Raw genomic sequence first — 13,081 nt, 5'->3', positions numbered from 1 at the left:
TCCCCATTTTCTTTTCTGCTGATTCACTGCACATGCTCTGTGCTGCTATCACTTACTGAGCTTAGGGACCCACTCACAATATACAGTACACATAGAATAGACATGTCACAATATAATATAATCTGATTAGTAATTAATACAGATAATTACTACATGGCAGCACAGAAACCAGTGCAATTAGCATTTAATAATCAGCCCTGTAGCATCAGCTTATATTACAGGTCAACCTTATTTTTTGCTTGATCATTTGCGACGACCCCTAAGCTTAGCTTCTCAACAGCTGCTCAGAGCCCACTGAGCATGTGAGTGTCTCAGACATTTTCCCAAGATGGTGACCCCCTGGGTGATTGCTGCTTTTGAGAAGATGACATTTAGGCTGATGCAATAAGTTCAGTATATAAAATATGGCATTTTAGCCATATACATTTTTTGGGTTTAGTTCTCCTTTAAGGGGTGGTTCACCTTTCAGTTAACTTTTAGCATGTTATAGAATGGCTAATTCAAAGCAACTTTTCAATTGGCCTTCATATCTTCTTTTTTTTATATAGTTTTTGAATTGCCTTCTTCTTCGGACTTTTTCCAGCTTTTAAATGGGGCTCACTGACCCCATCTAAAAACAAGGCTAAAATTGAATTGTTATTACTACTTTTTATTACTCACCTTTCTATCTAGACCATCTCCTATTCATATTCCAGTCTCTTATTCAAATCAGTGGTTGGTTTCTAGGTTAATTTGGACCATAGCAACCAGATTGCAGAAACTGCAAAGCGGAGAGCTGCTGAATACAAATCTAAATAACTCTTAAATAATAAAAAGCAAACCCCTTTAAACCTAATGCTGCAAGGCTACTGGTACTTTCTTGCACCAGTTAGAACATTCAGTCAATGAATAGGAAGTTAGACAGGACAGATGTACAGAAAGATTTGGCAATATTTAAATGTCATATGGCTGCTAAACTCCTTATACATATAGCTTTATGACTAGTGTCAAGACTATGGGCATTTTTTTACATATGGATGAAGCTGTTCTTTAACATCCACCTTTTAAGAAAATAATTTGTTTACAGTTTTCTAGTGCATTTCAGGTTTTTAAATGATGTGAACACTATATAGCTAAAGGTATCTAGACACTCCTATTATTGAAATTGGGTATTTAAGCCACACCCATATTTTGTTACATGGGTGCTAGTACATTGGCATTCTTGAAAATCCTGTGCTATATTTTGGCAAGAGTTTGGGGAAGATTCTTTATTATTATTATTATTATTAACATGTATTTATATAGTGCCAACATATTGCGTAGTGGTGTAAAGTAAATGTGATTATACAACTAAATCACATGAATTCTATACATAGAACATATGGAGTCACAATCAATACCGGTACAAAAGGTGAGGAAGGCCCAATGCAGAAAGAGCTTACACTCTAAAGGGAAGGGAGTAATACACAAGGTGTGGGAGTGGGCAAGATCGAATTAAGTGGGTGAGAAATGTGGTACTGTATGTGGTGTTGCGTTTGGTAGTTAAGCAGAGTGAGGGTAGGCTTCTCGAAAGAAGCGCGTTTTAAGAGATTTTAAGAGGAGGGGTGCAGCCCTTGCAAAGTCTTGAATGCGAGCATGTGAGGAGGTAACGAGAGAAGAGTTGAATAGCAGGTCAGTAGAGGAGCGTAGTAAGAGGTTGGGTGAGTATATAGAGATGAGTTCAGAGATGTAGGGTGGGGCAGAGTTATGAAGTGCTTTGAATGTCAGGGTCATTAATTTGAATTTAATTCTGAGAGGTAGTGGAAGCCAGTGCAGGGATTGACAGAATCAGCAGTTGCTGAGGTGTATGAGCCTCGCAGCAGTGTTCATTATGGACTGGAGAGGTGACAGTCTCTGGAGGGGAAGGCCAATTAAAAGAGAGTTACAGTAGTCTAGACATGATATGACGAAAGAGAGTGAATAAGAATTTTGGCAGCATCTTGGGTGATAAATTATCTTATTTTGGATATGTTCCTTAGGTGGAAGTGACATGATTTAATAAGTGACTGGATATGAGGAGTGAATGACAGGGCAGAATCTAGGAAAACCCCAAGGCACCGGGCCTGGGGAGAGGGGGTGATAGTGGAATTGTTGCTATGAAAGATACTTCCGGGATGTTACTGGTGTTAGTTGAACCATTTCAGTTCTAGATAGGTTTAATTTAAGGTAGCGTTGCGACATCCAGGTAGAGATAACGGAAAGGCAGAAGGAGACACTACTTAGGAGTTCTGGGTTGAGATCAGGAGATGAGAGATAGATCTGAGTATTGTCAGTATAGAGGTGGTAGTGGAAACCATAAGAGCTGATTAATTTGCAGAGGGAGGAAGTATAGAGGGAGAATAGTAATGGTCCCAGGACAGAGCCTTGAGGAACCCCAACAGAAAGAGGTAGGGGAGAAGATGCTACTCCATTGTAGGAGAAACTGAAGGAATGATTGGTGATGTAAGAAGAGAACCAGGACAGGGCTGTGTCTCAAGTAGTTTAGAGATGAAAGGTAGCTGAGAGATAGGTCAGAGGTTGTCAAGATTGGAGGGATCAAGAGAGGGTTTTTTCAGAATGGGGCATTTTTTAGTTGAGAAGGAAACAGTCCAGTTGAGAGCGAGAGATTAAATAGGTGAGTTAAGGCTTTGATTAGACAAGGATTGGTATTGTGGAGAAGTTTTGAAGGAATTGGATCAAGCGGGCAGGTGGTAAGGTGAGAAGAGGCCAAAAACTTTGAGACTTCCTCATCAGTGACAGGGGTGAAGGAGCACAGGAGAGACTGGGGAGTGTGGAGGGAGGGTGGTGGAAGTCTAGGGGGTTTGAGTAGTGTAATGTCCCTTGTCAATTTTGTTTTGAAGTGCTCAGCAATATCTTGAGCAAAGACAGATGTGCACGGAGGGGGTGGAGAAGGGGAAAGGAGAGTGTGAAAGGTGGAAAAAGTTGTGCTGGTTTTTTAGAAAAGGAGTTAATAAGTGAAGTAAATTATGTTTGTTTGGCTTTACTCTTGTTTGGTGAATTGGGGTGCCCATGTGAGCCAAACATCAGTGCCCAACCTCTTGCAGAAGAATGGAAGCAAATCCAATCAGCAATATTACAATATCTAACGGAAAGCCTTCCCAGAAAGTAGAGGCAAAGACCGGACCAAGATATTATTAATAATAGTTTTGGAATTAGATGTTAAACAAGCAGGTGTCCATATGCATTTAGCCATACAATAATGAGAAAAGCAATTAAATGTTTAAAGTTTGCTAGAGGTCTGGCCATTTGTAGCAACCAATCAGCAAGTAGCATTTACTGGTAACTAACGTCTTGTCTTGGTTGCTATAGGTTACTGCACTTGGGCAAACTTAGGGGATAAAGTAATACATGGTTTTAAGTTTGCTACTTGTGTATAAATAATCAAAGGAGGTTAAAGGGGTTGTTCACACTTAAATTAACTTTAGTAGTATAATGTAGAGAGTAAAATTCTCAGACAATTTGCAATTCATTTTTTTTTATTATTTGTGTTTTATGAGATATTTAGCAATTTATCCAGCAGCTCTCTGGGTTGCAATTTCAGGGCTGGAATAACAAATGAGTAATATAAGTAGCATTAACAATAGGTGTGTATGTAGCCTTACAGAGCATTTTTTAGATGGGGTCAGTGACCCCCATTTGAAAGCTGGAAAGAGTCAGAAGAAGGCAAATAATTAAAAAACTAGAAATAATACAAAATGGAAGCCAATTCAAAGGTTGCTTAGAATTGGCAATTGTATAACATACTAAAAGTCAACTCAAAAGTGAACTTCATCTTTATGTATGTATGACCTCTTTGTTCCCACGTTGAGTACATGGCTAGATGGCAATGGCGTTCATAGAAAGGCACCTGCACAGTCAGTTTAATCACACATAAGAAACTAGCCAACATCCAGGAAGCTCTTTAGTAGGGAGAAGTCTGCATACAAACCGGTGTAGTTATAATAATGTAATAAAATATGCACATTTGTGTGGGGTTTGTAGCAAACAACGTTACACATCAGACAGCAGCATGCTGTTGACTTGCTATACTTAGAACTTCAATGCCAATACACGTTATCATGTGACCCTTCCTACACCCTGTATATCTTCTTCTTCTTCATACAGACGGAGCAAGTCCCTGGCACACAATCTTTTATTGCACTAAAATGATGTGGTCTGTGCATCTAGTGCGGCAGATGCATCAAAAATGCAATCAATATTTGTGAATGCTGTAAACAAATTAAATGCATCATCACATTTCAGGAAAAAAATAAAATAAAATAAAATAAATATATATATATATATATATATATATATATATATATATATATAAATATATATATATATATATATATATATATATATATATATATATATATATATATATATATATATATATATATATATATATATATATATATAAATAAATCTGCACTCTTTTTTGTGCGGAAAGCAATTTTTCCTTTAAAGCCCTCACCTGATACTCCCTGTGAAGTATTTCATTAGCATCATTATATAAATCTAATATAAGATACATCACTGTTGTACAAGAACTTCCAGCGATAGCAATTCAAATGAAAATTGGTCCCACTCAACCAGTTAAAACATCACATTGTTGCCTTTAACAACACAGTGCTTATTGCTACAGCATTTCCTTCGATTAACCATCCTAATCTAGGTTTCTCCATTGTTTATGTTAAACATATATGTCTTACAGAAATGAGATATTATTGACATTAGTTCATGCCCTAATGGAGCTTATAATGGAAGAGCCTATTATATCCACTACGTTCCATTTTACCAAGACATATATTATATTACATAATATGGAGAACATGTGTGAAGAACATACCAACTACTGTAAGATTTGATACAATATTAATAAAAGTATTCACACCTCCTACAAGGGTTACAGTTCTTTCGAGAAAGCAGAACAATAATCCACACCAATAAGGGGGCAGATTTATCAAAGTTTGGAAGTGAAGGTATGACGTTAAAAACTTCGAATTTCAAAGTCGTTTTTGGGTACTTCGACCATCGAATAGTCCAACTTCGATTCGAAGTTGAAAAAAACTTCGTAATTTGAAGGTCTAATTTTTTTGAAGTACTGTCTCTTTAAAACTTCGACTTCGACCATTCGCAACCTAAAAGCTTCCGAAGTGCTGTATTAGCCTATGACGGGAACCTCATAGAACTCATATGGAGGCAATTGGGGGAGTTTGGGAGATCGCAGGTTGAAGTTAAAAAAACTTTAAATCAAAGTAGATCGTACGATTCGAAGTAGGCCCACTTCGACCCCAAAAAACTTCGACCACCATTCGGTTGGTCTTTTTGAATTCAAAGTTTTTTGAACTTTGAATTTCGACCTTTGATAAATCTGCCCCTAAGTGTACATTTAAAGTATAAATAAAGTATAAGTAAATCTAATGAATAATAAACCAATGGATTGTTACAATTAAATGATTATTAAAACTAAAACAATGATAAAACATACAAACTTCCTACAGGCATTTCCAGTGCCACACATGGTGTGCATAGTGCAAAAAATGGACACAATCGCCTGTTTTTTTGTACTTTGCCTATTACATGGGGCAATGTGAAAATAACTGCAAGCCTCTGTGATCCTCTTTTGCCCCCCAGGATTGTAAATGAGCTCTAGTGTTGGTATTGCATTTGCAATCAGGATGCCAATACTGCAAGGAAGCAGTGTTAATCGCTGCACCACCATGTTGCCCAAAGCATGTTCCTTGACATTTCAAGGTTATCATATTTGTAGCTCAAAGAACTTAGGAACACACTATTGGGATTTCTGGAACATATTAGCTACATAGTGTCAGGCTGGGGGACGTGGGGCCACTGGAAAACCCAAGCTAAGGGCCCACAGCCCAGTCCTCCCAGCTAAGGACCCACCACCCTGTCCCCCCAAGATAAGGGTCCACCATGCCCTCCCTATGATTATCATCATGGTAAAGGACTCCGTAGATCACAGCCTCCTGTGTAAACGCAATTATGGACCCCAGGCAGAACTTCGACACAACCCACCCTCCAAACCCCTTAAACTGTTAATATCACCTCAGGAGCAGGCCCGAATTTCTACTTGGGCTGACCCTAAGCCAGAAGCTTCCCCATGAGCGTGCCCCCCCTTGTGGCTCATGCACACCCATTGTGGCACTGGGGATTAGGTCTGCAGTGGTGCACCCCCCAGTGCTTTCGATAATATTAAATTGTGGCTTGGCGGCATGCCTTGCCATAAATCTGGGCCTGCTCAGAAGATAGTTATATCATCAAATGACTTTGGAATTAAAAAATTTAGCTCTCCCGGACCAGAAACACGGATTTTGGGTGGGAAGAAGTGGGTCTTAAATAGGGATGTAGCGAACCGCCGAGTATGTGTTCGCGAACGCCGTTCGCAAACACCGGCAAAAAATGCGAACAGTTCGCGAACTGTTCGCGAACTTCGAACATCCGAAAATCGTTCGATTCGAACGATCGAAGGATTTTAATCGTTCGATCGAACGATTTTCGTTAGAATCAAACGAAAATCGTTCGATTTTAGCGATCGAATGGTCGAATGGTCGAACGATTTTGACGCGAACGCCTATTGGCGAACGTCGCGCGACGTTCGCGAACTTGCGGCGGACACGAACAGTCGCGCGAACTAGTTCGCCGGCGAACAGTTCGCACCTTAAACCCTAAATATAAAAAAGACAAGTATAACAGAAATTACCGAAAAAATGTTGCACAGATTTTTTCTCCTTTTCTCTTAAAAAAAAAAAGCTGACTACCTTTCCTTTAGCATTGCTTAAAAAATAATATATATATATTATTGTCGTGCTTGGGGCAATTAGGGTAGATAAAGTATAGACAATTTTCTTGCATAAAGGATTCTCTTGAGTGTAGCTTCAAAATTATTCCTAGTGTCAAACCTTCATGCGGCTTGCTTGCAAATCCTTTGGATCACCTGTGAGACTGTGTCAAAAATGTGTGCAAACAGTACTCTTAATGGCAAGTTACTATAGCAACATAATGGAGGCTCTAGCAGAGCAGTATCATAGCACAATGATGGTTAGATAGTGAGCTAAGAACTGTTACAGTCTTTGTTCCAAAACGAGGAAAAATAGATAATAGAGAAATGCATGCCTACAATTTCCCTGAGTTGTACATTTGTATTCCCGTTGGCCCTAGATTTGAAAAAGTGTCTAGTGTTAACAGTTCTTATTCTTTTCTAAGTTAAATAGCAATAGCTATAGTAGAAGATAGCTATTTTATGCCAAATACTGTATTGCTATAGTACATCAATTGCATATCTAAATCATTGAGTACTTTCAACCTTGCACACAAGCTGCTGCTTAAAATGCTCTCGATTGTGCTTGGCATGTACATGCAGACTATAAAGGCCATCAAGTAGAGATCATTTGTTTATTGCTGCCAAAAAGAAAAAAAAATCCATTGCTATAGATTTCTAATGTTCAATACGCGTGATCGGAGAGAGAGTCCATTCGAAAGGTTCCTATTGTACAGATTTATTGCTGCAGATTTATGACGGCTCAATACAAACCATCCTGAAAAGGTCATGGAAAAGGTATGAAGTGTGTTTTTTTGTGCCAACATCAATATATATCGAAAGAGAAGATTTCAGGAGAGTTAAAGTGTAAGGGCTGCACTGAAAAACAAATCAAAACGAGTCTCCAAGTATATCTCAAAAAGGGTCACAAAAAAGTATTTTTACCTGTTTTTGTGAGTTTTTGTGAGCCAACAATGGAATAATATTTTTCTTAAATTGATTAAGATGTTTTAATTAATGAATAACCTAGGTTTTACCAAACAGACTCACAAAGCCATAACTCATTTTAATGCCAGTTTGACAGCCTTGTGTTTATAAAAGTTGGGGTCATTTTGTACTCAGCTCAAAATAAACAGCTGTGTTTTGTCCCCTACAAGCCATTCTATAGTTTGGTCACAATTCCTAACCTTCCACCACGTGAGTCCAATCCAGCTAAAAATCCAGTAACTGTGACTCCACTAACTTCCTACAAACTATCTTACTGCAACCGACCTTACTCACTGTAGCTTGCTTACAAAGGAGCTGTTAAGGTTAAAGGCCTCCTTCCTCACCATTCTGCTTACTGTTCTTTAGTGATGGGTGAATTTATTCGCCAAACGCAAATTTGTGGTGAACTCCCGTGATTCGCCACTGGACACCAGCGCAATTTGCCAAAAACCGATGCCTGCATCCAAAAAAACGGACTTGGCGTCAAAAACGGACGCCGGCGTCAAAAACGAGACACTGGTGCAGTTTTGCAAATTTTTTGCGGATTTCGCTAATTTTTTGCCAAAGCGAAATGCCCCAAATTCGCCCATCATTACTGTTCTTTGAATAAGGGATTCCACCCCAAACAATCAGAGCACAGAACTACCTTTTCCATAAAACCTGTCACCAAAAACTCTATTGGGCCTTTCCTAACCTGGCCAAGGCCCTGTCCCCATGACCTGTCCCTTGCTCTGTCTCTCGGGCCCTAAATAGAGCAGCTCCTTAATTGTAAATGAAAAATGTACCTATGTAAATAAAATTCTGTGGCATTTTTCTTTCCAGTCTATGGAGTTTTCAATACTTTCATATGTATTAAAAGCCATTAGCTTGTCCAGGAGCAGTTAAGTGCTCCTGGACAAGCTAATGTCTGACCGGTAAGTGCTACCTGCTGATGGGTTACTAGACCTGGGCAAAAATGATAATACATAACCCCATTAATGTTTTCAGTAGAAAACCAAGGGAATGAATGTTAATATTAAGAGGGAGGTCGCTCATAGAAACTTAAAAGAGGTTTGAGTTTCACATATTTTATGTCCTAACTGTTCATGTACCTGGATTTCCAATTTAAACAGATGCCTATACAAGAGCAGAAGTGGTGTATTCTTGGACCAGGGAACCAGCTCAGTCTGTTGTAGTAGCTGAAGATGGCTCTCGTTTGAATCAGTATGACCTTCTTGGTCAAACGGTGGCATCTGGAATTGTCCAGTCGAGTACAGGTTTGTGCAGATTTTCTTCTATTCTTTCCCAATGCATAAATAACTATTGCCCTATTGACTGTTTACCTTTAATGCAATATCCCCTTCAGCTAACAGCTATACGGTAGCTCATGCAACAAGAGAAATATAACGATTTTCTGCTGTTCAATGCTATCGTTTTTCAAGGTAATTAGTTTGAATTATAATGCCCTCTCTAACATCTGGACTTAAACAAAAAAAAGCAAGATTATAAATTGTAAGAGACTGCCATCTGTATTGACTAGTTAGATGTCAATATTGTGTCTACAAAGATTTTTTTTATAGATTTTTACATTTGAATAGCTGCAAACCTTGTAAAATATGTGCATACCCTCACATACATCAAATTAGAAAATGGTCCTTTTACCAATATTATTTGTAATGTCTCCTTCAGCCACTATAAGTACAAATATTATGGTTCAAACACATGTTCTTTAATTTAATCATTTACCTTCTGTGTGGTACAGTATCAAATCCAGTAGCAGACTCTAAGTAGATCACATCCACTGCCATCCAAAAGTCCAGGTTTCTACTCAGCTCTGTTATTTACAATTAAAAGTAAAGAGGCAATTTGTTTGTGCCATGTCATGTTGATCTTTGTCACTTGCTCAAGTTCAGTTAGATTAGCAATGTTGCTATAACTTTGCATCCAATAGGAATTGAAAACCCCTCAACTTGTATTTTAAATACTAGTAGATTTTTCTTGACTTGATAACTCAATATTTGGTCACAGTGATCACCAGAGAAGGAGGATACGATTTTGGTTTGGAGAGACTACTAGTATGCCATGTTCTATAAGAGAGCTTTGGATCATATACAGTACATAAATATGACAGATGGTCTCGTTTTAAGAAGGCTAAGCCTTCCTATGCTGTCATTATTCTATAGCTATGGTAGTCACATTTTATGAAAAATTAAGCGGCTACATCATTGCAGCTGTTACATAAGTATATATTCTAGTCATTAAATAAATCAGATAATTGTGCCTCTCCAAGCATAATTCTATAATTTGTATTTCAGATGAGAGACTTGTTTTTTCTTATATTTATACTCGAAACTAGGAGACATGCAATTCCATTTGCTTCCATCTTCCTACTTTCTTGTAAACTGTGCTTTAATAAGTTGCAGCCCTACTTTCCATTTGCCCTACAAATTAGGTGTCAACTGACTGAACACATGGGGGTTCCCTGTCGGTAGTGATGGGCGAATTTGGGGTGTTTCGGTTCACCGGATAATTCGTGAATTTCCCGCAAAATTGCGAAACAATGAAAAATTTGCCAGCGAAAATGCGCCAGCGTCCAAAAAAAACGGACGCGGTGTCCAATTTTTTTGGACACCGGTGAATTTTCGCAACAGTTTTGCAAATTTATTCACTGGCGTCGTTCCGCGGGAATTCACAGCGAATTCGCACCTGGCGAATAAATTCGTCCGTCACTACCTGTCTGTTTACTGCCACCATTTCATGTTTCTGGCTAAAGGGCATGTCATTTGCAAGTGGGAAAACACCCCATATTTCATCTTGTGGAGAAATGCCTAAAAACACATGTGCCACATTCCCTAACACTTACTAACCTGAAAATGCTCTAATGCACATTTTTCAGGCCAAGAACTGCCTGTACCTGCAGTGTCTTAAAGCAGCAGTGTCGTTATTTGCCTTTTTTATGCCTGATGAAAAAGTAAGGACTAACTATATCTTTGTTTGGATCAAGTACAATGTACTGTTTTATTATTTATTAAGTACAATCTACTGTTTTATTATTACAGAGACATTTGAATTATTTGGATAAAATGGAGTCTATGGGAGACAGCTTTTCTGTAATTCTGAGCTTTCTTGATAATGGGTTTCCAGATAATGGATCCCATACCTGTACTTGTATACTTTCAACAACAATGTCACAATCATGCCCTGAAACTAATGGAACAATTATTAGCACATGGACCTCTAGTTACTGATTACATTGTGGCTCCCAGTATCTAAAGACATAGAGATAGAAGCAACTAAAAGCACAGTGACACTCAACAACTTTTCCACATTTAATAATTATTGGCATAGTAACCATGAGCAACTAGTAGAAACTTGGCCCTCTAGTAACTAATGCTAGCCTGATTCCCAGCAACTATTGTCATGGTGACCTTGGTAAATATAGGCATAGTGATCCCAGTAAATAAAGATCCCAGTGGGGTATTCTTTTCAGCTATAGCCACGGGGACTGCTTCCTCTATAGTTATGTCTAATAGTTCATTGATTTCCAGGAACCATAGGCATAGGTACGGGTAGCTTCTTACTATCCCAGTATGTCATGGTACAATGGCCCCAGAATGCCACTGTGATTCCAGCAATATATGGCATAATGGACCCAGAAATATATGGGACGGTTATACTAGAATTTCATATAAATATCATTGGCCCCAGCATTTCAAGTAACAGTGGTCTCAGCATTCAAACAGTCTAGTTTTGCTTTTCCCCAAGTAATGCTTTTCATGCTGCAGTCACTCACCTCTTTTATTAAGCAAATGTATGTATAAGTACATACCAAAACAGTTATCTCAACTCAATATCCACACTTTCGCCTACTGCTAGTGATGGTTCGCCACGAACTTCGCAAATTTCCTGCGAAATTTGCAAAACTGGTGAAAAATTTTGTGATGCCGGCGTCAAAATGGGCGCTGGCATCAAAGTTGACGCCGGCACCCAATAAAATCAATGGGCATCCGTTTATTGTCGGGCAGCGTCTAAATGGGCGCCGTCGTTGGAACCGTTGCCGGTGTCGGAAAAACGTTGGATTTTTCAATTCAATTTTTTCAGTGCCGGTGAAACTGGCAAATTGGCCGCGAATTCGCGCCTGGCAAATAAATTTGCCCATCACTACCTACTGCATTTAGAATAAGAAATTGTGCACCCATGGTGCCTTATTCTGTTAATTTATGAAGGTAAAATATCTAAGGACCATAAGACAAAACAAAATAATTTAGAATGCGCAGTACGGTAAATATGGATGCATGTCATTAGATGATATGCGCAGCATTTGTAGAGTTGTTTGTATATTTGTTCAGGGTGATTTTTGCAAGGAAGTTAAATCCATTCCCGTCCACCATATCTTTTCATGTACACCCGTATTTTTAAGATTGTAAAAAATAAAAAAAAAGTAAAGTACACATAAATAGTGCCTATTCATTATTGTTAGTGGGATGTCATGGTTCAGTCTTATGTAGGTATTGGATTTCCTTGGTTTCTATCTTTTTGCCCTCCTTTCATTTGGTTAAGTTGTTTAGTGAACAGAAAATCTATACAACTATTGACAGCTGAGTGTTTTATATGGAGGGCAATAAAGGTATAATTCAATAGCTAAACTAGGATGGTTTGCCTTATTGCTGGTAAAATTGTTCATTTAGTTAGGGAGAATGAACAAATAGTAACAACTACAGATATGGGATCTGTTATCCGGAAACCCACTATCCAGAAAACTCCTGAATTACGAGAATGCCGTCTTTAAAAAAGGATTTCCTTTTTCTCTGTAATAATAAAATAGTACTTTGTACTTGATCCAAACTAAGATACAGGTATGGGACCTGTTATCTTGAATGACTAGGACCACCGAATAAGGGATCTTTCAGTAATTTTGATCTCCATACCTTAAGTCTACTAAAAAATGATTTAAACATGAATTAAACCTAATAGGATTGTTTTGCCTCCAATAAGGATTCATTATATCTTAGTTGGGATCAAGTACAAAGTATTAAATTATTATTACAGAGAAAAAGGAAATCATCTTTAAAAATTTTGAATTATTTGATTAAAATGGAGTCTATGGGAGATGGCCTTTCCGTAATTTGGAGCTTTCTGGATAACAGGTTTCCAGATAATGGATTCCACAACTGTACTGCATAACTAACACTTATTGGAAGCAAAACCAGCCTATTGGGTTTATTTAATGTTAACATGATTTTCTAGTCAGTAACGTAACTAGAGGGGGGCGGGAATTGATGCGGGACATGTAGCCGGGAATCCCCATCCCCCTCCGTATGCGATTTTCTGTCC

General features: G+C 38.4%; 1 protein-coding gene across 1 annotated transcript in view; it reads left to right on the top strand.

The window, feature by feature from the left end:
- Window positions 1-13,081, top strand: part of gabra1.L (gamma-aminobutyric acid (GABA) A receptor, alpha 1 L homeolog) — a 96,968-nt gene that overhangs the window by 51,301 nt on the left and 32,586 nt on the right. Inside the window, exon 7 of the mRNA XM_041586082.1 lies at window positions 8,881-9,024. Within this exon, the coding sequence (XP_041442016.1) occupies window positions 8,881-9,024 (144 nt within the window). The remainder of the gene's footprint in view (window positions 1-8,880; window positions 9,025-13,081) is intronic.

This window comes from Xenopus laevis, chromosome 3L, assembly GCF_017654675.1.
Source record: "Xenopus laevis strain J_2021 chromosome 3L, Xenopus_laevis_v10.1, whole genome shotgun sequence".
Classification (NCBI taxonomy): Eukaryota; Metazoa; Chordata; class Amphibia; order Anura; family Pipidae; genus Xenopus; species Xenopus laevis.
This window is presented reverse-complemented; position numbering and strand designations above follow the sequence as displayed.